A 26,395-nucleotide genomic window follows, 5' to 3' on the forward strand; every position below is an offset into this window, starting at 1 on the left:
GAATGTCAATGTATTCTTACCCAAGTGAGTGTTCGCAATGAGATCAATGCCTCCTTCGAAATTTATATCTTCACTATAAACAGGACCATCGTTCCACATCAGGTCAAAACCTCCGACCTGTTTCTCTTTCCCAGAGAGCCTGAAAAACATAGCCTGTTAAGGAAAGAATGTGGTATTCCAGCAAAGGAAAATTCAGGGTCATATGTTCCACACAAGTCTACAACACCTCCAACCTACTTCAGGCAGTCTTTAGTGCACGTTCCCCTTTACCTCCCTCAGCTCTGTACCATTCCTGACTTAGAATCGGCCAAGGAGGCCTCTGTTGAATTCAAGCCCCCTGCAAGGAGCTCTGGTCCCATGCAACATCCACTTTTCAAGAACTACATAGCCTAAGGCAAGAAGCAGGTGCACACTTGTGTCCTACAGATAGTGAGGCAGCACTTACATCAGTCTGCTAGCAGCAAACTTATTTCGGAAAATATTAAACCTGCACTGGTGTGAGGGGCCCCAACAACCAAGGAAAACTCAGCCTCTCCTATCCAAAATCCTAGTAATTATTGATTCAGGTCTTACTCTTAGACTGCAGGCTTTCTGCTGCCTTCTGTTGTAGTGCAGGGAAGGAAGAGCTATTGACACTTGGCGCATCCTGGAGTCCATAGGACCCACCTGAGAGGGCCTAATCCAGAAGTTCCAGTATCGATCATAATGGGCAAGGTGGAATGGGTGAAGGGCAAAATGCGGTACTTTTGAAGGAGATGACACATCTATAAAGCCATAATTGATTTTTTTTTAGGGACTAACTACGTTTGTGCAAGGTGTTTGGAAGAAAATCTCAGAGCTCTGCTTTCTTTCTATCAGAAGGACATGAACTTTGTCTGATCCTGGGAGTTGTAGTTGCTTAGTAATAATGACTCATATTTTGGGAGGCTCAGTTCCTATTTGCACTTAAGAAGCCAAGTGTGCTTGATTTATTCTTATATCAAAATACAATATATATGCACGCATATAATATGGCAAAACACTGTAGACACTGGTAGTCCAAAATAAATCAGAAAATGGTGGAATTGCTTAGGTCAAGGAAGTTCTGATGAAAACACAAGAGAGATTGCAGATGCTGGAATCTGGAGCAAAAAAAAATACCAACTGCTGGGGGAACTCAGTGAGTCAGGCAGCATCTGTGGAGGCAAAGGGAGAGTCGGCATTTTGGGTTGAGTCCTTGCATCAGCTTTTTGTTCTGAGTATTGATGAAAAGTCATCATTCTGAAATAATGACTTTGCCTGTCTTCCCACAGATACTGCCTGACCTACTGAGTGCTTCCAGCAGTTTTAAGTTTTTTGACGGCATTTTACCCTGTTCAGCAGTGCCCTCTTGTGCCAAGTATCATTTGGTGTCAGCTTACGTTTGCTTATTTGAAGCTCTTAAACTGTCTCAATGGTAACAATTCCTTGATATTTCTGAGTCATTTATTTCACCATTTCTCAAAATCGGTGTTAAATTATATATTTTATATCACAGAATTGCTATAATACCCTCTTATATTCCTGAGCAACATGTTGTGCCAAGTATCATTTGGTGTCAGCTTACGTTTGCTTATTTGAAGCTCTTAAACTGTCTCAATGGTAACAATTCCTTGATATTTCTGAGTCATTTATTTCACCATTTCTCAAAATCGGTGTTAAATTATATATTTTATATCACAGAATTGCTATAATACCCTCTTATATTCCTGAGCAACATTGAGGGAGTGTTGCACTTTAGGAAATGTCCTCTTTCTGATTATCTACTACTTTGATGGGCTTTAAACATCTACATTCCTTTTGATTCTAAGCAAACAAACACTGCAAAAAAAAAGGGTCAAATATTCATTCATTTCAGGTCATGGCTGCTCGTGAGAACTTGCTTTGTGCAGACTGGCTGTTACATTTGTCTCCCACAGGACAGTGATTTCTTGCCTTTGAAGCATTTCAGAGCATGGTACAAAGTTGAAGACACCATGCAAATGCACGGTCTTTCTTGGCTCACCTTCCCTCCATGTCTACGATGTTCACCGTGTCCTGCAGCAAATGACATTTCAACTCATAATCCTCCTGGCTGCTGGCTATCAGTGATGGAGATGCATTCACCTCCAAAAGCCACCTAAGGAAACAGGAAGGAACCAAATATGTGATAGGGCAGATATCACACTGTCTTCACGAGCTGCCCAGTGGAATTGCGGACAAAACATTGACAAAGCCAAGCAACATGAGGAAAGTAGTTACCCAGTAACAGGCAGGTGTGAAAGCACGAGTCCTGTGATATTTGATTGACTGCTGTCCAGTACGATTGTACAGACAGCCACTGAGCACTCACCTCAGTTCCTAATCATGCTTTAAGATTTGGATAATTCAAAAATTCACAAGCAGCATATTTCATGATAACAATCACAAGTACTGAACAAACTGAAGCATTTCATACATTCAGCTTATTGTTCACTGATCTAACAGCCACTCTGACCCACTTACATATTTTTACTAACATTCACTTAAAAACTAATTTCTTTAGAACGAATCACAAATACACAAAACACAAGCCTACATAGACACACACGTAAGCTATACAGGACATGCAAGTATACACCACAGGTTCATGTACATAGAGCACATGCAAGAATGCAGTCAAATGACAATGAAAGGCCATTGTCCTGCCATATTAACTCTCTCCCCGCTCCCCCCCCCCCCCCACAGATGCTGCCTGGTCTGCTGACTATTTCTGGGATTTTGTTTTATTTTATATTCACAGGATCCACAATATTTTGCTTTTGGATGTACAAGAACACACTCAGAGTCACACAACATTATAACTACACATACAGAATTACAAACATATACAGGAACATAGGGAATCACATACCTCATATAGGGCACATACACACTGCTACATAAAACATTCAAATGCAAACACAGCCACACCACACACAGTAGGCAAACCTAACATATTTAGTTAATTCATTATCCTCACGGTTTCAGGTTCTTATCGATCAGAATGTCGTATCCATACAGTTCAAAGCAATGCTTGTCGTTAATTATCACATTCTGTACACTCTGTAAACTTTTGATGAATATGTTGTCCATGTCTCTGAAGAGTGTTTCTATAGCCTCAGTGCCATGCTTTGCTGTCAGATACTGTCGCAGCTGTTGCATCAACCACTTGCATCCCTGGAAGAGAGCAAAGCATCGCATTGTTTTGAAGTGTGTCACAGTCTCAGTATGTCTCACCGGTGAGTTTCAGAGTCTTGCCATGTGTTTTAGCAACTCAGAACTTCCAACGGTGTGTTGTAGTGGGTCAGTGTCCCAGTTTCAGTCAGTAAGTCACAGTAAACTAAACAGGATTTTACAACAACCTGGCAGTGCCGTGGCTACTCCAATTGATACCAGCTTTAATTCCTTGAAATTAACTTTGTGTTTGTGTGCCACAGTGGGCAGTGATATATCACAGCACCTTCCTGTGTATTGCAGTGTCGGTGAAAGAAGTGGGGGCTGGGTGGTGTAAAGCTACTTAGTCCTAAATAAAACAGTGGCATGCCAGGAAATGTGTGGTTAGCCTGTACCTCTCTAACCTATGAGCATCCTGTGCAAAGTTCTTTACTTGGTTACATTAACATGAAATGGAGCAATAACCATATTGTTGCTGACCTTAATGCTGATGTGAATCTTCATTTTCAGGCCAGGGTGACGTGAAAACCTAAGCCGATACCTGTTAAGGGAGCAGTAGTGAAAGCAGACTGAAGAGCAGTGCAGACGCTGGGCAAACTCCCTGTCAGCTTCAGAGATGGTGGTGGGCAAGATGTCAAGGAGAAGTGCGTGGTGGGTAAGGAAGTCATCTAGATGCATGGCCTATAACCATGCTAAAGAATTTACAGTGGAAGTGAACACCAGGAGTCAAGGCTCCAGGTGCTGGGTCCTACATTGGATGATATTGAATGACATGACTTCATCTCCTTTCCCCGGTGCAGTGCAGACAAGTGTGAGGGTAACTTTAAGAAGCAAGTGTGCCATGTGACCTAGCTTGAATGCATTCTTGTACCAGACACCGCTTACAGTTGGGACTTACTGCCCTCAGTAAAGGGTGCTCTACTGAAAGCTCTGTCTCTGTTATTTACCTTAATAAATAGCAACATTAAAGAGCTGATGGTCATTACTTTGGCAATGAGGATGAGATGTTGCTGCTTGAGGGATCAGCAGAACAGTGATCCAGTGCAAAGTAAACTGATAAGCAATTTTCTGGGTAGTCTAGTAATGAGGACAGGTACTGGACGTGTCAAACATGTTGGTGAGTTCAAGAGATACGAAGGGATCCAGCCATTTGTCCTGTGCATGGTATGAGCGGGAACGTTCCTGAGGGCAAACAAAATTATGGAATAGTTGAAAGCCTTGGACATGACCTAGGGAGGGAAGGTTGGACGATGGGACTTTGTGACTTAAAAAGGGTTGGCAGGAGAAAGGAAAGTTCTGCAGTGAGTCAGATTGCAAGTAAAGATGTACAGTGGTGTGAAAGCACAGAAACAAAGGTAGAGAGGCTTAAGAAGCAACTAGAAATTGTTGCAGTTAAGTTTATGGCATCCAAGTAAGACTGACAATTGTAACCACAGTAACTACAGGGTGGCACAGTGGCCCAGCGAGTAGTGTTGCCGCCTCACACCTTCAAACCACAGTCCAATGTTAACCTCAGGTATGGTCTGAAGTTTGCATGTTCTTGGGTTACCTTAGGAGGTTCATAGAATTTGTGTGGTAGCCAGAATATTTTCCCCAGGGCAGGGGAGTCTAGAACTAGAGGGCATGGGTTCAAGGTGAGAGGGGAGAAATTTAAAGGATCAGAGGGGTAAGTTTTCATACAGAGGGTGGTGAATATCTGGAACGAGCTGCCAGTGGAGGTAGTGAGGGTAGATACCATTACGGTTATGTGTTCGGACAGGTGCTTGGATAGGAAAGGTGTAGGGGGATATGGGCCTAACGAGGCCAAATGGGATCATAGTCGGCATGGATGAGGTGGGCCAAAAGGGCTGTTTCTTCGCTGTACAATTCCATGGTTGCAGTAGTTTAATATTTCACTTTAAGGGGAAACAGTGTAATGTATACGGGTAACTGCAAGTTTAAGAATGGAGAGTGGCGTGTGGTATGACATTGATATTTTACTGAACCAGACACTGCCACTTAATTGAGGGTCACCAAGTTCGATAAAGGATATTCTATGTTAGCTCTACTTCCATTATTTCCCTTTGCAGGCAGCAATACAAAAAAGCCTACAAACACAAATCCCACCAAGTTCAGCAGCAGCTGTGCACACTCAGCAATACAATACATTGCCAACATGTGGTTACCAACAATCTCTTATCACAGGGAACTTAAACATTTATATTACCCCTCACATTCATCCCCTTAATATTTGTTGCAGTACATCACATTGTCTTCAAATGAGTAAAAAAATAACTGGAGATGCTGCAAATCTGAAACAGAAACAGAAAATGCTGGAAAACTGAACAAGTCAGGCAGCATCCATGGAAAGAGAAGCAGTGAACGTTTCAGGTCTGCAACCTTCCATCAGAACTGGGAGACCAAGATATGCAAGTAGGTTTTCAGTGGGAGCAAAGGTGGGGGAGGAATGTGTAGAACAAAGGGAATGTCTGTGATAGGATGAGTCAGAATGGCTTAACAGGGTTAGTTATCAGCAGATTAAGCTACAAGAATTGTGTAAAGAGTAGTTAATGATAAAATGGTGGGATTTGCCCAGCAGGCTGGACTAATGTTTGTAGAATAAGAAAATAAAACAGAAAATTGAAAATGCTGGAAAAACGAGCAGGTCAGGCATCTTCAGTGGAAAGAGCTACAATTACATGTTCCAAATGAGGAAACCATCAGATCTGAGAAAAAGAGAAATGCTGGTCTGGGCAGCAGCCAAGGGAATTTCTCTGTTAGAGTGAACACTGGGGGTGTAATTTGTGGTTGGTGTGTGTCTGGGATACTGAAAATAATAACCAGATCTTTGAGGAGGGAAGTTAGGAAACATCTCTACATGCTCAGTCAATTGTTGATTTTTAATCAGAGAGGGTGATTTTTTTGTTATCCAAAGACACACGAGGAAGATGGGAGAAGGTGGAAAAGGGCAGGCTCGGGAGGTTAAGTGACTTCCTCCCTCCCTCCCTCTATCCTCGCGTGTTACTGGAGAATGACCATTCACTCTGACGTCTACGTACAAATCAGACAGCAATACTGAATGACTGTAGGCAGTGCCCCCCTCTCACCAATGTCTCTCCCACTGGGGCTCTACTTCCATATCAGATGACTGCATCACTGCTGCTTCCTATTTCATGGATCATTGTTCCTTACCTTTTCTGGATCGTAGTCGGGAGCAGTTTTCTGGACTGCCACGTTTGTAAGATGTATGACTGTTTATGAGTTATGGAAAAAAAAGAGCCTGTACAAGGAATAGTTGCATTGCTTAACTATTCCAGATTAAAAATATTAATGTATCAATGTGTGAATTACACTCTGAGATAGAGTGGTGTCTAGAACTTTAAAATGATTGAAGCAACTACCGACACATTCAAAACTGTGCACTTTTATACAAACTATTATTTTACTAAAGGGAGGAGGAGAAAATGGCAGAAACTACAGTCCTGTTGCTGAACATCTGCCATGGGGAAAAAGGTTAGCGACTATTATTAAATACGTTATAGCAGGGCACTTATGGTCCTGATGAAGGGTGTCGACACAAAACGTCAACTGTCCATTTCCCTCCACAGATGCTGCCTGACCCGCTGAGTTCCTCCAGCTTCTTGTGTGTTGCTCCAGCTTCCCAGCATCTGCAGTCTCTCGTGTCTCCATCTTGCAAAGAAGTTACTATGTTTCACTGTGAGTCGTGGGTTACAGCAAGTTATACAGCAGATCCCCTGAGAAATGATGAACTACACAGATTTAGCTATGAGTAACACGGCTTTGCCGAGGCTGTAATGGGAAACCAAGTTAAAAAGGTTTTTCTGAGAATTACATGAAATGTTGTAGGTTACAGCAAATGCACAAATTTTCTTGTAAGAATTTTCAGTGGTTGTTATACTCTAATATGATATAACAAAGGATACAATGATCATCAATGCTGGTCAGGGAGAAACGGGTATTTGAAAATCGTGCGAACCCATCTCGATATAACCAGGCTTTCAGAGGGACGTACTGCATATAGGGAGAATGGGAAAGGAATAATTAAACATGTAGGTAGCATTACTGAACAAAATCTACACCCTGACTGTGCTTACAATGGAACCGTGAGTGATTTGCTGTGTCTGGATGCTCCATCAATATCTTTCAAACAATACTCTTACTGCTCCATATCACTGCACATTTCATCTTCTTCAGGTATTTATCCAATTTCCCTTCAAAAGCAACCATTCGATCTCCATTTACTGGCCTCTGAAGCAGGGCATTCTAAATCCTTGGAGTTCATTGTGTGAACAAGCTTTTCTTCATGCCTGCCTCAGGTTTTTTTGTCAAACACCTTAAATAATTTAATAATGACCCTCAGCTAATGGAAACCTTTTTTTTTCCATTTACTCTATTAAATCCCTTCATTAATTTAAAACTCTTTATCAAATCTCCCCACCCTCTTCTTTGCATTAAGGAGAACAATTCCAGCTTCCCCAGCCTATGCATGTAATTATGATCTCTTATTCATTCAACCATTTCAATACATCTCTTCTGTACGCTCCACCACACCAACATATCTTTCCTAAAGTGCGGTGCTCAGAGTTGGAGGCTGAACTCCTGTTTTAGATAGGTTTAGCAAAACCTTGTACACTCTGCCTCTGCTGGCAGAGCCCAGGCTACAATATGTTTTGTTAAGCGTCTTGTTAAACTGTGCCCGACACCTTCAAAAGATTGTACAGGTCATCACTTAAATAACTGAAGTGTGCAAAAGAAAGATATTCGAGTTTTGAAGTCAAAATGCTGTCAAATCCCTGAGTCAAAATACTTGTACTGTCAGACCCACAAAAACACAAGTTATAATTCCCTGCATTTAAATAAAGAGACCATTGTTGGTTTGGTTTTGTTCAGTAGCAATGTGAAATCAAAAATACAAGAACCTGACTAAATGTGGTTAAAATAAGCCATGTTTCACTCGAGTGGCCCTATGCAGTGATTAGGAAAGTCAGTATGGCCCTTCCTCACAAACAGCTGTGCACAGCTGTGCACCTTCTTCCAGTCTGTAAAGTGGCTGATCACCACAAATCTCTGCTTTCCATCTCAACCAAAGGTGTACCTGTGCTGTTACTGAAAGAAGGAAGACTTTCATTGATGCAGTGCTGGCTGTCATTCCTTTTAAAGTGCTTTAGAGACAATGAGGTATATGTAAAGTGTAGTTATTGTTGCAATGCAGAACATTCCCTTCTGTCCCACAGTTTGTAAAACAAGTCAATATGTGGTGCTTTCTCAAACACCTTCAGGAAGTCCACATTCAAAGTCACTTGCACTGCTATCATCAAACCCTCTCTATAACCTAATCAATTAAGTTAGTAAAACACAATGTTCCCTCATCAAGTCTGGCTCATCTTTAGTTGCCCAAGCTTGCTCATATGGTTGCTAGTCTGCTCCAGGATTATTGTTACCAAAAACTATCCCACCAGTGACATCAAACTAACTCGTCTACCAGTCCAGATCTAGCATTTAGACTTTTTTTTGGAACAGTGATGTAACATTTGCAAACCTCCATTGCTCAGGCACTATTATTGTATTTAAACGGGATTGAAAGTTACTGAACAACATCTCCACAACTTCTACCTCCTATTTCCCTCAGTGACCTAGGATGTTCCCCTTCTGGACAACTTGAATTACAGCCAGCTTTATAATATTGACTCTGTGTTTACCTAATCACCTATCCTGGGAACCTTGTTTACAACAGACTCGGCAATGTCTTCTTCCATAGTAAACACTAATGCAAAGTATACATTCATTCCAAAGCCATGCCTTCTGCTTTGACCAACAGATCTTTATTTGTCAGTTGTGGATATACCAATGGAAGACCTTTTTTGATGTGATTGTTGACACCAATCAGCTCAGCACAGGACACTGGGCAGGATATGCAAAGGGTAATGTCCTATGCTCATATATCATATGAACCACTGTAATTAGACACATTTCAGATTGCACATATCAAAGTTTCTAAACACATTCATCCATGAATTTAAGTCAGAGATCAGATTTAATTTTCATACATACTTTTTCATTGGACTAGTACAAGTCCAGCATCAGAACAAATGCAAAACATGATTAGTAATTCAGAACGTACGGGAGGACCTCTCCCAATGCTAATTCAGAACATTACTTTGTACTTAATCCAATGTTCTGAAGTAGTTGAATGCTACATTTGTTTAATAACCAGACAGCCCGAGGGAGGGGCTTCAGAAACAAAAGTTACTTACAGACGTCACCAGTACATAGACTCGTAGATCAAACTTCCTCCCTGTAAATAACCAAAGATCTCATTAGTAAACTGAATAAATAATTGTTCTTAAATTGAAAAATTCCCCTACCCGATAGGACTAGCTATTTGAGAAGACTGCAGACTGTGCACAGAGAAGGTATAATAGACAGACTAGGTATTATATATAGAAGCATGCATTGTGCAAGTATTATGCTGAAATTGTGTGTCTGGGTTAAGGATTGTGCACAGCAACAGATGCTACAAACAGGGACGTACCTATATGTATGTGAGTTTTTTTGTTATTTATGGAACATGGCAAAGTCAGCATTTATTGTCTCTGCTCAATACCCTGGAGGACATATTTGCTAGAGTGGGTCTGCATCTGATACCCTATGAGCCAAGACAAGGAACAAACCTGCTTGGTCATCCTCATCAGTCTGCACTAGTCCCCGATAATACTGGAAGGAGTCCAGTGTTTATGGAGACAAAGTCCTGCTTTTACACTGAGGATATATTCCATTGTGTTGCAACGTGTGACCATTGGGTCCAATGGGTCATATTCAGAACAAATCTAGCAGTTCAGTATTGAACATTCATGAGGCACCATGGGCCATCAGAAGAATTAGTCTGCATCACAATCTGAAACTTTATGTCCTGGCATATCCCTCCCTTTCCCAGTACCATCAGGCTAGAAGATCAACCATGCGATAAAGAGCATGGCAGAATTGCAGGAATAGCGTCAGTCATACCTAAAATATTCTCACAACCAAAAGATCAGACCAAGTTTCTGCACTGCTGCCGTATCCAGCTGTGAATAATGGCAGACTGTTAAATAGTCAAAGTGGGGAAGAGGGTCCAAGAACGTCTACATGCATCTTCAGTTTTGCTGGAGCCCAGCAAGTGAATGCCAAAGACAAGGCTCAAACCTTTGCCATCACTTTCAGCCAGAAGGATAAGGAGTTGATCAATTTTGGCTTTCTCCAGAGGTCCCCACCATTACAGAAGGCAGTTCTCAGCCAATATGATTCACTGCTATGATATCACGCAACAATCACGAGCAGTGGGCAGAGCAAAGGTCGGAGTGCTGAAATCTCACATTCCTGAACCAGCTACATCTCCAGCCAAGCTTTCTGTGGGGTTACAACCCAGGCGAATACCCAAGAATTGGAAAATTCTCCACAAGAGGAACGACAATTTACTGATCCAATAATCTATGCTCAACCATCAGCAGACTGATGGAGGAGATTGAAGTCAACAGGACTAACAAACTGTCCATATATCTAAACCTGCTCAATGGCACACACTTTAGGTTTCATGTAGATTATTCAGTTCCCGTCCACACAATGGGCCAAATATAACCACACAGCTGAGTTCCAGAAGTGAAAGCCCTTGATATTAAGGCAGCATAACCCATTTTGGCATGAAGGATCATGGTAAAACTGAAATGACTGGGCATCAAGGGAAACACTTCAGTGGTTGGAGTCTTGCCTTGCACCAAGAAAGATGGATATAGTTCTTGCAGATCAATCATTACAGCTATTAGACATCACAGAAGTTCTGCCGGGCAGTGCCCTCGGCCTATCTTTCTTGAAAGACAGGCAGTCCCCGGGTTACATAAGGGTTCCATTCCTGAGAACTACCCAGAGGCCAATTTTTCTGTAAATCAGAAATGTCCATTTTCTACAGCTACCCGTATCGTACATACACTTGCTATAATTCTTTCATTTCATTGAATAATCACCATAACACTACCCATAATTAAACTAAGGGAATATATACTGTATCATGTCATTAATGAATACCACAAAACATTTTACTATTCTTACTGTCTTGAAAAATCCTTTAAAAATGTATGGGAGAATTTGCATAGAGTCAGATTTCCATAAGTCAGGTCATCCATAACCCGCAGAGCTCCCGAACTTCATCAACCCTTCCACCACAAGGCCAGCACTAGGGCTAATGGCCAATGACTGCTGATGCTCAATTTCACTCACAGCTCCTCAGCAAGTGAAGCAGTTTGTGTTACCTGCACCGAGACCTAGACAACATTCAAGCTGGATCAAAAGTGGCAAGTCATATTCTGGCCACAGATCTGCCAGACAACGGCATCGCCAACAAAAGAGTCTATTCATCTTCACTTGACAATCAATGACATTACCAATGCCAAGCCACCCACTATCAACCTGGAAGCCACCAATGACCAGAAACCCACCACCAGAACAGCTCAGAAGCCGACTATTCTGTGGTGAGTGACTCACCTCCTGATTAGAATCATAGAGAGTTGGACAGCACAAAAATAGGCCATCTGGCCCACTATGTCCGTGCTGACCTTTCCCCCATCTACACTAATCCCACCTGTCCACATTAGATCTGCATCCTCCGCTGCCTCACCTATTTAAGTACCTGTCGAAATGTCTCTTAAACATCGTGATTGTATCTGACTCCACCATCTACTCTGTCCACGAGTTCCAGATATCACCCACTGTGTAAAAACCTTTCCCCTTCAAATCCCCTTTAAAACTCCTTCCTCTCATCTTAACCCTATGCCCTCTTGTTTTTATGCTCCTACCACAGGAAAGAAATTCTGACTATCGACCCTATCTATGCCTCTTATCATTTCATTTACCTCTAACAGGTCAGTCTGTCTCCTTCACTCCGGGGAAGAAAGCCCAGCTTACTCAATCTCTCCCCATAACTAAACTCCTCCAATCCAGGCAATGTCCTGGTGAATCTCCTCTGCACTCTCGGCAGTGCAACCACATCCTTCCTATAGTGTGGCGATCAGAACTGTCCATAATAATCCAAGTGCATCTTAACCAGTGTTTTGTAAAGTTGTGTCATAACATCCCAACTTCTATGCTCTGACCTATGAGGTAAGCATATCATATCTTAACCACGCTATCTACTTGTGTTGCCGCTTTCAGGGAACTATGGATTTGGACCCCTAGGTCTCTCTGTTCATCAACATTCCTTGGCATCCAACCATTACCTGTGTAGGTACCGCCCCTATTTGATTTCCCAAAGTGCATCACCTCGCACTTGCCAGGATTAAATTCCATCTGCCTACACTCTGCCCAACTTTCCATCTGATCTTTATCCTGCTGTAGCCTTAGACAACCTTCCTCGCTGTCCACACCACCACCAACTTTTGTGTTACCTGCAAACCCATAATAATCACACCTCCTACATTTACATCCAAGTCATTAATAAACATCACAAACAATAATGATCCAGTACCGATCCCTGGTCACAGACTTCCAATCAGGAAAGCATCTTTCCACCACTATCCACTGTCCCAACACCAAGCCAATTTTGGATCCAATTAGCCATCTCACCTTGGATGCCATGTGCCTTAACCTTCTGGACCAGCCTACCATGGGGGACCACGTCAATACCTTTCTGAAGCCCACATAGACGATTTCTACTGCCCTGCCTTCATCAGTCGTCTTAGCTACCTCCTCAGAAAAACTCCATCAAATGAGTGAGGCAGGAATTCCCCTGCACAAAGCCATGCTGATGGTTCTTGATTAGCCCTGGCTTTCCAAATGTATACAAATCTTATCCCTTAGTATTTTCTTCACTGATATAAGGCTCACCGGCCTATAGTTATCAGGTCTATCCCTGTTGCCCTTCTTAAATAAAGGAACAACACCAGTTATCCTCCAGTTTTCAGGCTCCTCACCCGTGGCTAATGAAGATGTAAAAATCTCCTTCAGGGCCCCACCTGGCTCCTCCCATGCTTCCCACAGCAACCTAGGATATACCTCATCTGGTCCTGGGTATTTATCAACACTTACGTGCCCCATGACATCTAACATCTCATCATTCTTAATAATGACCTCCTCCAGTTTATCCACATACCTCTCCCTGAACTCTTTCATGTCCTTCTCCTTGGTGAATACAGATGAGAAGTATTTATTTTGGACCTCGCCCACATCGCCTGGCTCCACGCACAGAATACCCCTTTGGTCCGAGAGGACCCACTTTTCCCTGTTTACCCCCTCCTTAATCCTACTTGCCAAAGATGTTTCACGGCCACTTTTTGCCCTCCTAATTTCTCTCTTACACACACCATATTCCTCAAGAGACTCCCTTGATCCCAGTTGCCTATACCTGCCATTTCTTTCCTTTTCCTTCCTGATCAAACCTCCAATATCCTTTGTCATCAAACGTTCCCTAACCTTGTTAGCTTTGCCTTTCACATTTACCAGAACATGCTGAGCGTTGTAGGACAGAGGGACCTAGGAGTACAAGTACATTGTTCGCTGAAACTGGCATCACAGGTAGACAGGGTGGTGAGGAAGGCGTTTAGCATGCTAGCCTTCATCAGTCAGGGCATGGAGTATAGGAGTTGGGACATTATATTGCAGTTGTACAAGATGTTGCTGAGACTACACTTGGATATTGTGTATGGTTTTGGCCACTGTGTTACAGGAAAGATGTCATTAAGTTGGAAAGAGTGCAAAGAAAATTTATAAGAACGTTGCCAGGACTCAAGGTCCTGAGTTATAGGGAGGGGTTGGGCAGGCTAGGACCTTATTCCTTGGAACATATGAGACTGAGAGGTAACCTTATAGAGGTGTATAAAATCATGAGGGGCATAGATAGGGTGAATTCAGTTTTTCCCCCAGGGAAAGGGAACCAAAAACTAGAGAGCACAGGTTTAAGGTGAGAGGGGAAAGATTTAAAAGGGACCTAAGAGGCAACTTCTTCACACAGAGGGTGGTGCGTATATGGAACGAGCTGCCAGAGGAAGTGGTTGAGGCAGGTACAATAACAACGTTTAAAAAACATTTGGATAAGTACATGGATAGGAAAAGTTTAGAGGGATACGGGTCAAACGCAGGCGTATGGGACTAGCTTAGGTGGGTACATTGGTCAGCATGGACGAGTTGGGCCAAAGGGCCTGTTTCCATGCTGTATTATTCTATGATTCAATGACTATGCTGGTCCTGAACTGTTAAAAGACTCCCACTTATCAGTTGTCATGTTACCTGCAAGCATCTGCTCCAAATCTACTTTCTTCAGGTCCTTTCTTACACTATTGAAGTCAGCCTTCCCTTAATTCAACACCTTAATTTGAGGACCTTATCCCTTTCCATAATGACCTTAAATTTACAGAATTATGGTCACTGTTCCCCAAGTGTTCCCCAAGTGTTCCCCCAGTGACACTTCCATCTGGCCAGTTTCAGTTCCTAAGATAAGGTGATGCTGCCCCACCTCCAGTAGGACTCCCTACATATTGCCTCAGAAAACTTTCTTTGATGCACTTAACAAACTCTACTCCTCCCAAATCCCATGCACCAAGGCAATCCAAGTAAGTACTGCAGAAGTTAAAATCTCCCACTGCTATAACCCTATTGGTCTTGCACCTTTCTGCAGTTTGCTTGTATATCTGTTCCTCTAATTCACTGACTACTGGGAGGCCTATAGTATAACTCCAGCAAAGTGATCACCCTTCTCTTATCCCTAAGTTTTATCCATATGCTCTTATTGGACGATCCCTCCAGGATATCATTTCTAAATACTACCAGTGTGTCCTCCCAATCAGTAGTGCGACTCCCCATCGTCTTTTGTATTCCTCTCTGTCATGTCTAGAACTTCTATAGCCCGGAACATTAGGCTGCCAGTACTGTCCTTCCCTCAACCACATATACATGATTCCAGTATCATAATTCCAAGTGCTGATCTGTGTTCTAAGCTCATCTGACTTACCTGTGAGGCTCCTTGCATTAAACTAAATGTAGTTGAGTCTGCCAGCACTCTCCCGCTCCCCAACCTGCCTCTACCCAATAGTCTTGATTTATCTTCTATACTTTTCTCCCCATCTGCTGCACTGCTACTGTGTTTCCCAGCCCCCCAACAAATTATTTAAACTCTCCTGAGTAGCATGAGCAAACCTCCCTGCAAGGATATTGGCCCCCCTCCAGTTTAGGTGCAACCCGTCCTTCCTGTACAGTCCCACCTACCCCAGAAGTGGTCCCAATGATCCAAGTAACTGAAGTCCTCCCTCCTGCACCATCTCTTTAGTCACACCTTCATCTGTCCTACCTTCCCATTTATATCCTCAGTAGCACGTGGCACAGGGAGTAATCCGAGACTACAAGCCTAGAGGTCCTGCTTTTATAACCTTCTTCCTAACTCCCCAAACTCACTTTGCAGGACTTCATCCTTCTTTCTACCGGTCATTAGTATCAATGTGTTCTACATCCTCTGGCTGTTCTCTTCCCCCACCCATCCACCCCTTCAGAATGTTCTATACCAGATCGAAGATATCCCTGACCCTGGCACCAAGAAGACCCTGAACAGACCATTCTGGAGTCTCACTCTTGGTCACAGCAGCACCTGTCCATACCACTCACTAATGAATCCCCCACCACCACTGCTCATCTAGACTTCTCCCTCCCCTGTTGTTCATCAGAGCCATCCAAGCTGCCACAAACTCTGAGAGGCCATTCTCCCCTACCATATCCAAAATGGTATACCTGTTTGGGAAGGACTCCTGCACTACCTGTCTACTTACTGCCTTTCCTTCTAAGCTTTCCCACAATCTACAAGCATGAATCAGAAATGTGATGGAATATACTTCACTGGTCTAGATGAGTGCAGTTCCAACAACGCTCATAAAGCTCCACACCATCTGTAGCAAAGCAGCCCCCTTTATTGACAATCTTCTATTCTAAACATACAAACACCCCATCACTAGCACACTATGGGTACAGTGTTCATCATCTAGAAAATATAGGTGGATTTCAATGCATTTAGGTTCAAACAAAAGGAGAGATCCAACTATCACTTAAACAATAAAAAGACCAGGAACACTGAAAATTTAGAATCATGTACCCAGATTTACCTGTCCAAAAAAAAGGTCAAAGTTATAACTAGAGGGCTAGAATGTAATGGTTAGTTTTGCTTAAACTATATGAAACTGATGGCCCATCTGCCCGTGAATTAGTGCAGTACTAGAGATCTATTGGCTTGTGTAAGTGATGTTACACTGGAGACCAGTCTACATGGGTCAGTCTTGCACTGAAGTCATACCTGTCTGTCTGCATGTGTTAATGCTTAGTGGACAATCTGTTCCCTATCAGTCTACAAAGTTTAACTGCTGCATGGGAAGTGTGTGTGTGTGTATACACATGTTCATGCTGGCTCAGTGTGTGTATGTGCACATGCATTTGATAATGTTGTACTAAAGATCTGGCTGCCTGTGTTTGTGTGTGCAAGTTAGTCTGCACTGGAGACCCGCTGACTGGCAGTCTGAGTCTGTGTCTGGGTCAGTGTTGCATCAGAGAGTCAGAAATTGCTAGAAGCACTCAGCAGGTCAAACAGCATACATGGGAGAAGAACCAAAAAGTGAGAAATAAGCATGTTTTATGTTGCATAGATGGTGGAGAGAAGAGGAAATGCCTGTGAGAGAAAAGACCAAAGTCTGCAATGGAGAGTGTGTGTGAGTGCGAGAGAGAGAGAGCGAGAGAGAGCGAGAGAGAGAGAGAGAGAGAGAGAGAGAGAGAGAGAGTGTGAGTGAGTGAGTGAGTGTGTGAGTGCGAGTGTTGTGTGTGAGAGAGTGTGTGTTGTACCTTACTGCACTGCTGTGTGTCTGCCTGTGTAGAAAGTGCTTTTACGTCATCAGTCCTGAGGATGGGGGGCAGCAGGCAAAGCTGACACTCCTTCCTTGACAACCTTGCTGCAGAAGCTCCAGCTCTGGTGTTCTCTCCCTAAATCTTCCTACCTCATTCTCATTTGACATTCCTTCAAACTTATCTCTTTGCCCAAACATTTGGTTATTTGCTCTCGTATCTCCTTATGTGGCTCAGCATCAACAGTGTTTGTTAACACTCCTGTGAAGTGACTATGGATAGTTTGCTGTATTAAGGGTGTTCTATAAATGAACACATTTCTTCTATAAGAGATAAGGTACTCTACCTCCTATCAGGTAGGGGTTCTCAATGTAGCGCTGCACAACATAACTTTCTACTGTAGCTTCATCTTTGGAATCATCTGCACGTGTCCCATCCTGGAAGATAAAAGGATCCATTTGAGAAAATTTATACTACTGCTTCAGAGAAACATCTCAGCCTTTGAGGTCGCTGACTAGGTTGAGACAGGATGAGCAGGTTTGGCAATTTTGGACCAAAGCCTTTGGCAATGAGGCAGTGCTTTGTATGTCCTGGAGAGAGAGCAGTGGCTGACCCAGAGCCTTTTGTGAGAGGTGCAGTGCCCACCAGTTCTGCCTCTGACGTCCAAGGTGGCCTTCAGTTTATCCATGAAATGGTGGTTCAGATTGGCCGTTGTCTTTGACATAGTGTAATGGCCAATGCCAATGGACAGGTAATCCCAAAGTGACAACTTTAAATCCCACTGTGGGAGATTGGTTCAGTGATTTGGCTGCATTTTCCTGAGAAATATCAGCAGTTTCACATTCACATTTGTCCCACATAATGTCTGGAGATTCTGGCACATGTGTGTGTAAATGGGAAGAGTGGAATTTCCAAAGAGATGCATGCTAATGTCATTGGATTCCTCATAGAATTCAGCAGTGGAATACTAACTTCCTTAAATTCCCCAGCAGTTATGTGATTAGTGACTCCATTTGTTTCAATGGAGAGGAAAGGCTACAAGGAAGGTAAGTAAATTTCAGGCACAGTCATTTTTTTTAATGAAGTTTACTTGAAAGTTTTTAATTAATTATCTCCCTTAAACTATTTTAATAATCTAAATTTTTGATTATTTTTCAATATTCTTGGACTGTTGTTGAAATTGACTGATAGCTCTGGCAACAAGTTTAGCACAGGGTGACAGCTTCATTTGCTGCCAAAGCATTTCTTTGGATGGGGCCCCACAATGTCATGCCACTTGTGACCGTGAGCATCTGTGCTACGCCAGACCTCCCTGAATCAAGCCAGGGATGGCTCCACAGAGAATACTAATCTTGGGCAATGCTTCAATGGATGGGGGGATATGCGGGAGGAAGGGGTTAGGTAGTGTGAGGGTGGTTTGATGGACGGCACAACATGGTGGGCCGAAGGGCCTGTTTTGTGCTGTATGGTTCTATGGTTCTACAAATGCGGACTTATTGGTTAGATAATTGCCGGGACAATTAAGCTCACTAGGAAATTCCAGGCTATTAAGTTGTCGGCTGTTACCAGAAAAAATGATAGTACGTCGCCAATCGATCACCAATTCTATCTGGTTAGGCAGGAAATAGCATAACATTGGCAAACTGTAAGTTTTGAAAACAAATGAACACAGAAAAAGTGGGGCCTACCATATCTGGGACAGAAAAATAAAATCCGAGTCTATTTCTACATCGCACGTCGTCACTAAGCAGTGCAGTAACAATATATGTCTGTTGCTGAAACCAGCCTTTGTTATCACCAGATTTGACAATATCAGTGCTCTACACTGCAGGGACCCATCCTGTGCTTCATGAACACAAACTCATTCAAAACCCTGCTGCTTGCACTCAAAGCCCCGTTCACCATCGCACTGATGTAAACTGGTTCCCAGCAAATTATGAAATCATGATGATGGGTCATTAGCTCTGTTTCTCCTCTCACAGACATTGACTTACTTGCTGGGTAATTACTGCACTTTCTAACTCAGATTTTCAGCAGTATTGTGTTGTTGGCAGTTATTACCCTTGTTTAAAAACAAACTTGGGGCTCTCTCCTAAAAACTGTCCCTGGCAAGGACAAAGAATACTCCTGATCGGGTGAGATCAGGGTTGCCAGGGTGATAAGCTGTAGATGAACTCATCTGGTTGACGGGATAATGAGGGAAGTTAGAGGGAGAATACAAAGGAGGGATGCAAAAGCTGTGAACTGAGGGATGGGACTGGCAATTAGAATGGCGGGCAGGGGGAAACTCCAGGTTGTGGACTGAATGCAGGAGCTCTACAGAGAATTTCCCCCCTCTACATTTGATTTCTCCATTCTAGAAAACACCACGTGGTAAACACCGAATGCAGTGCAGTCGAGCGGAAGAAGTGCAAGTGAATCATTGCTTCACCTGGAGGACCTGTTCTGCTCCCTGGATGGTGAGAGGGGAAGAATTAAAAGCACAGATGGTGCATCTACTGCAATTGCATGGGAAGGTGCCACTGGAAAAGGATCATTTGGTGAAAATGGAAGAGTCGACAAGGGAGGCAACGGCCACTTCAAAATGCTGAGAGGGGAAGGGAAGACGTGTCTGGGAGTGAAATGTCATTGAAGGTGGCAGAAATTGCGAAGGGTAATCCATTGAATGTGCAGGGTGGTGGGATGGAAAGTGAGCACCAGGGCAACTCAAGGAGAAGGGTGTGAGAAGAGGAATTAGAATGCATTCAAAGGCTCTCTTATTTCAGGTTTCCAGTCTCTGGAGTTTTTGATTTTCAAACGTTGCAAGTTGTTACTTGCTATTCTTCTGTTCCATTCTAACTACAGGACTTTCTCCCATTATATGGGAATACTAGTTTTCACAAACATATTGTCAGAGAAGAATAGTACCTTTCTCCATTCCATGATATCTTTGAGTCTTCGGAAAAGAAAGATACCTTTGCCCTGTGACTTTGCAACCTAAAAAGAAAAGGATTTTCAGGTAACGAGCAACACTTAAGTGTAAAATTCCTACTTCTCACCTGGATGATAGAATACAATACAATACATGACACATTGAAATTTCAATGGCTGATGTGCTTGAAATTGAGGGGTTTACTGAATTGGAAAGCTCATTGGTCTACAGTGATACTCCTTTTGCTCATGTCACTGAGCAAATGTTCACTCAGCCTAGAAATATCAATTATCTATTCACATTGGCTGAACAAGTAATCCTCATTCTGTGGGCATTTGGTGGCATATCACTTTCACTGTGTAGGGTTCAAAACTGAAAGATGGATGGGGATATACCATGGGTGGGGAGTGTGTACCAATGCACAGGGACGGCAATCAAGTGAGCAGAAAATGGGATATGTGAGGTTCTTGATCTGCGTTTTCTCACCGGTTTCATAATCCAAGTGATTCCAGGGTTCCTCTTGAACTCTTCCACAAACAGGTGGTACTCAACAGGCAGCTCAAACGTCTTTGGAAAGAAGTCACATTTAGACGCCTCCAGCTTCCCCTGCTCACGCTCCAGCTGTTTGCGAAACCTCTTCAGATTTTTCACCATGAAGTTTTTTCGTGTCAGCTTCCATACCAGGAAAGAGGGAAAATTTAATCTACATCTCAGTTTACGAACGTTAAACTTACACACAATTAGAGACCAACTTAAGAGCTCATTGCGCTACTGTTCCCAGTTACAATTTACCATTGCATATTCTTTATAAACTGTGGGAGATATAATGGGGAAGGTCCAATCAGATGGGAGGCAGTCACTGTTAGGAGATTGGCACAGAATTTCTGACAGTATGAAGGATCAATACCAACAGTGACCAAACCACCTGTTTCTTTCTCATTTATGTAAACATAACCTTCAGAATGAAACGACTAGCATTTACACCGTACCTTTAACATGGTAAGATGTTCCACTGCAACTCACAGCAGTGCGAGTAAGATAAAAATTTTACATGAAGCCACATAAGGATGACCAAAAGCCTAACAAGGGAGTGACAGGGTCTGATGAAGGGCTTTCAACCTGAAACATTGAATCTGTTTCTCTTCCCACCAATGTGGCCTGCCCTGCTGAGTATCTTCAGCATTTTCCGTCTTTATTTAGCAACTTTAGTTTTTTTCTCTCTTTAAAAACCTTTGGGTGCAGATCAGTGGATCCCAGGTATTTATCAGCTTTTAATCCCATTAATTTATCCATTCTTTAAAAACTAATGGTAATATCTCTCCGCTCCCATCCCCAATCCTGCTTTAACAATGTAGTTAATTCTTTAAATATAAAGCTTCATTGTTGCCCTTGTATCTTGCTCAAAGTCAACACTTGGGAAATACTGCACTCATTGGGCACCAATTCAGTAGAACCCACATATTTACATGAAAATCAAACATCTTCAGATTTCCAGCATCGATGACAAAAACAGAAAATGCTGGAAAACCCAGCAAGTCAGGCAATATCCGTGGAAGAAGAAAGTCATCATTTCAGTTCTGACAAAGGGTCGCCGACCCGAAACATTGACTCTTTCTCTCTTCACAGATGCTGTCTGATCTGCTGAGTTTTTCAAGCATTTTCTGTTTTTGCCACGGATTTATATTCCCAGATACCACAAGTTCTGAGTCAGCTGATAATAACTTTAGTTAACTAGTTTTAGCTGATAACCTAATTAATTGGGAAATTACAGGTCACTTTCATACCATTGCAAATGAAAACTACAAAGATTAAGAAAATATAACAGTGAGACCAAATTAAATGAATAAATTCTTAAAATAATCTCCTTACTCAAAGTCCACATTTTTGTAGGCACTGCGTTCCTTGCTATAACACTCGATGAAAAAAGTAGAAAATACAGGGTATTTTTAAATGGTAGGAGACTGAAAGGTGTTGGTGTTCTGAAGACCTGGATGTCCTTGTACACAAATCACTAAAGTTAATGTCCAAATACATCAGACAATGGTATGTTGGGCTTAACTGCAGGAATTTCGAGTAAGGATGTTTTACTGGATTTGGAATACCAGATACAGGTCTGGTCTCCCTAATTCAGGAAGGATATATCACCGACAGAGGGAGTGCAGGAATCACCAGAATGATTCCTGAGCTAGAGGATCTGTCCTATGACATTAGGAAGACTGGACCTATTTTCACTTGAGCTTAGGAGAATGAGGGATGACCTCACTGATCCTTAACTTTCCTACAGGAGGGTAGAAGCAGGGATGATATTTCCCCTGGCTGAAGCATCCATACCCAGGAGTCACAGCTTGAAAATAAAGAATTGCTATTCAGGATAACAGTGGGGAGAATTTGTAATTCTCTATGCAAGAGAGCAGTGGAGGTTCAGTCACTGAGTAACCTACTTTTGTCGGCTGAGTGGCCTGTTTGCTTCTGTTTCTTATGTTATCAAAAGTCATGCCACATCCATTTCTTACAGGTACACTTACACATGCAGATTACAAAAACATGGAGGCATTTGGACATGTTCTCCCTCTTCTTAAGAATTGGGTCATTGAGGAAGCTTGGCTGGCTCTGCTCCATCAGTGCTGACGCCCTTCACTCCAGCAACCCCTCAGTGTCTCCAGCACTCAGGTCTTTCTCATTACATCAAAGACACAAAATAATTTCTTATTACCAAGAAATACATTTTTTTATGGAGCAAATCCGAAGTAAGATCCAATACCGATATTTTCCTGTCTCTCACAAGCAGGAAAAAGATCCCCTGAAGGATCTGTATAATCCATTTGCTAAGGTGAACTTTTCCACGATACCTGTGGGTGGCAGGAGTTCCACTTTCATACCTCATAGTGATTGCGAAAGTGACAGATGCGAACATGCTCATCCATATACGTGTAGCCAAAGTTCTCTCGTAGCCAGCTGATGTCACACCAGTAAAAGTCCCATTCACCTTCACTGTCAATGAGGGAGAACTCAATGACAAACAGGACATAAACACAACCAGCAATGAAAAAAGCACACAAACCCAAAACACCAGCTAAAACCATTAACTACAGTCACTTCACAGGTCACCATGTGTCTGTTTCTCTAAACAAGCCAGGGAAGAGATTCACAATCACAGACACTCAGATAACTTTATCCTGAGAACATCAATTTTTAAATCTTCGGGTTCATTCTTCACATTTCCACCTGGAATCTGTTTTGAGATCAAGAAAAGTGATTTTCTCCTTGGAGCAACAAAGGTTAAGGGAAAATTTAATTGAGATTTTAAATGGTGGAGAGGGGGAAAAGACATGTTTTTTAGTGAAATAAAGCCACTTAATCTCAACAGGAAGTACATGCACCACACACTAACTTTATAAAGAAATTTGCAAACATGCGAATGTACACATATGTCTAATAACTACAGCGGTATGCAGAGCAACATGCAAATTATGGCATTGGTGCACAGCACTGAACTGACACTCATTTCAATAATTCATAGAGACAGGTATTGAATTAGTCATTTGTTCACTTAAAAACTTGTGGTCAGACAAGTTCCTTGCAGACATAGCTGGCCTAGTCATCTTCCCCTTGAATTGTGCATGACTAGAAGAGTGGAGAGAAGCCACACAGGGCAGCACAAGTTATTGGGAGGAGGAGGAGGAGAAGACTCTCTCAGCAAGAGAATCTATCTATAGATCGACTTTAGGGAAACGTGTGTTCAACATTGAGTGTGACTAATAGTTAATTCACCTGCACAGCAGCGAAGAGATTGTCACTGAAATCTGCCAGTTTCAGTCATCATAATAGTGACCCCAGTGCAGACAAGGAGTGCATCGCCTGTGGATGTCACGGTGACTGTGGGTCTTTTATTTATCTGCTTGTTCCAGTGCTGCTTAAGACGTTAGCAATACTTTGCAGCTTGCAATACACTGGGCCATTAGTGACCTCACTGTTGCTTTCTATACACAGAGATACAGTTTCATCTCATTTCCTCCTATAAAAGGAGCACATGTGAGGGTTGTACAGATTGCAAGATGTTGCACCAACTTCACACATTGCTTTGCTTGCATCACAACTCAGCCTTACCCAGAAAGTGAAGGGGATTTTACCCTCTAACGACAACTGCTTGCTGTGTGCATGCAAGCACCTGTTATCCTGGTAGTTGGCAGCAGTCCATCATTTTCTACCTGTCCTCTGCACCTGATGTATCTGAATCAGAACAAGCCAAAGAATGGCCACTGAGCTGGGTTGTCAACAGCCTTGCATTGTATATGATTTCTGGGCTTCAGGGCCAGGAATCTCAAGGCCCCCCAAGAATATATTAGGAACATCTAGTGATGTAACCATAATATTTCAGGAAAAATTAGAAGCTCTTACTCTTTGTGGTGACCAGAATCATATCTCTGGATTACAATGTTGCAGCCAATTGTAGATGAGACCAGTGTTTGGTGGAGCACCTGTGCTCTGTGCACACCGGCCAGGTGCATCTCCTTCCCACCCCCCACACGACCTGTCCTCAGCCTTCTCCATTGCTACACAGAGGCTAAACGCAAATTGATAGAACAACACCTCATTCTGCTTGGGTAGCTTACAACCCCATGGTATTAACATGGAATTTTCCAATTTCAGGCAACCCACCCACAATAACCTGAGCATCTAATTTTCTTCTCCTTTTGTTCTTCCCTCCCCCACCTGGTCCCATCTGTCCATCATCCCTTCCGCATCTGGCTCCACCTATCACCTGCCACCCTCTGTCCACCCCCCACCCCTCCCCCCACATACTGCTGTATACTGGCAATCTTTCCTCTCCCCTCTCAGTCCTGATGCAGGGTCTCAATCCAATACATCAACTTACACCTTTTGCCTCACAGACACTGCTTGACCCATGGAGTGCTTCCAATGTTGTTTTCATGCTTGTGTTGACTAAAATCACTAGTAATGGGGACCAACTGGTGACCAAAGGGTTGGCTTAGGGTTAGGTGAGCTCTATAGGTGATATAGACCTGAGCTGAGATCACACAGCTTTTGTGGAGAGTTAATATTTCAGTTCAATGAACTTGCATCTGCATTGGATTTAGAACCAGAACTAGTTCAGATCCAGAACGTTTGAACTTCAGTCAATAGTTCTGATGAGAGGTCATCAATCTGAAACACAGACGATACCTCCACTGCTGAGCATTACCTGCATTGTGTTTTGATTTCAGATGTTCACCTCTGCAGTTTTTTGTTGCTTTGCAAACTCTGTAGGGAGCTCAGCAAGGCTGCAGGATCCCAGCCAGTGACACAGAGTGAATTGGGAGATCAACAGATAGCTGCAGGTGGGCACAGGAGTCATACAAATAATTTCCAATTAGAAAAGGCTATAAGAACCAACAACTGATGGAAGTAACTATCAGAAAGCCTCTGAAAGACCTAGCCCACGGGAAGAGGTAGAACCTGTCTCTTACTTTTGGCAACTCAACCACTGGGTCACACTGGTTTTTTACTGAACCTCGGTACAAGTGACAATAATAAACCAATACCAAAGAATATGCACACAAGACATAAAATGAGAACTGTGCTGCCACAAGCACACTATAGTTAGAGCTTAAATTTTTTGGTTATTATTTGTAGCTCAGCTTGGGAGTCGGGGTAGATTGTGTCAGTTTTATCAAATGTTCAGCAAAATCAGTTAACTTTAGTTATTTTATAAACTTTCAATTAGTACATTAATTTTCCTTCTCTAGACTTGGAAATAAATAAATTTAAATAACAACAGTCATAGGTTGATGTGAAATGGCTGCACACCGACTCTGCAAGGTCTACAGTGATACCGTTCATGCTTTGAAATCTACTTGTCCTGATTCTAGAGAAATACATTTGTGGGACCCCTGCCACTTGTTAGACACTGAGATAAATGCTGACCTTAGTTCTTCTTCTTTTGAGGAGATAATAGAATTCATAATTTGTGCTGGTGCTTTATTTAAACATGCTTGCGAGATGCAGGGAGTGCAATCTCCAAGAAGAGCAGAGAAATTATCCCATCAGGCAAACCCATCCAGTCTCTGGCTTGTTCCAATTCAGATACAGTTACTTCAGGAAACAGAGGGCAGCATGGTAGCAAAGCAGTTAGTACAGCTGCCTCCCACCTCCAGTGACCTGGGTTCAATTCTGGCCATAGGTGCTGAGTGGTGTTTGCATGGGTTTCCTCCAGGTGCTCTCTTCCAGGGGCTCCAGTTTTCTCTCACATCCTAAAGCTGTGCTGGAAGGTTGATTGTCAACTGTAAATTATTCCTCAATATAGGTTAATGGCAAAAAGAATTAAAGGGGGATGAGAGACAGAGAGTGAGAACGAGAATAAATTGCAAGGGTACAAGGACAAGACAAGAAGGGAAGAACATTGATCCAATGGGCCAGATGGCCTCTTTCTGTGTCATTATAAGAATTGAAGGACTC

The 26,395-nt window shown here is 42.7% G+C and overlaps 1 protein-coding gene across 2 annotated transcripts in view; it reads right to left on the reverse strand.

Moving 5' to 3' along the window:
* ttll9 (tubulin tyrosine ligase-like family, member 9) overlaps positions 1-26,395 on the reverse strand; it is a 35,634-nt gene that overhangs the window by 3,076 nt on the left and 6,163 nt on the right. The window contains exons 1-11 of one of the 2 annotated variants that reach the window (XM_052031385.1): positions 25,143-25,261; positions 22,819-22,930; positions 20,426-20,611; positions 19,936-20,004; positions 17,375-17,465; positions 9,447-9,487; positions 7,116-7,203; positions 6,364-6,422; positions 2,999-3,195; positions 2,024-2,137; positions 21-139 (exon numbers count right to left, since the gene is read on the reverse strand). In XM_052031385.1, the coding sequence (XP_051887345.1) occupies positions 21-139; positions 2,024-2,137; positions 2,999-3,195; positions 6,364-6,422; positions 7,116-7,203; positions 9,447-9,487; positions 17,375-17,465; positions 19,936-20,004; positions 20,426-20,611; positions 22,819-22,863 (1,009 nt within the window). In that variant the 5' untranslated portion in view covers positions 22,864-22,930; positions 25,143-25,261. Of the gene's footprint in view, positions 1-20; positions 140-2,023; positions 2,138-2,998; positions 3,196-6,363; positions 6,423-7,115; positions 7,204-9,446; positions 9,488-17,374; positions 17,466-19,935; positions 20,005-20,425; positions 20,612-22,818; positions 22,931-25,142; positions 25,262-26,395 lie in introns of those variants that run through there. The other variant, XM_052031384.1, reaches the window with a different exon arrangement.

This window comes from Pristis pectinata, chromosome 16 (genome assembly GCF_009764475.1).
Source record: "Pristis pectinata isolate sPriPec2 chromosome 16, sPriPec2.1.pri, whole genome shotgun sequence".
NCBI lineage: Eukaryota > Metazoa > Chordata > Chondrichthyes > Rhinopristiformes > Pristidae > Pristis > Pristis pectinata.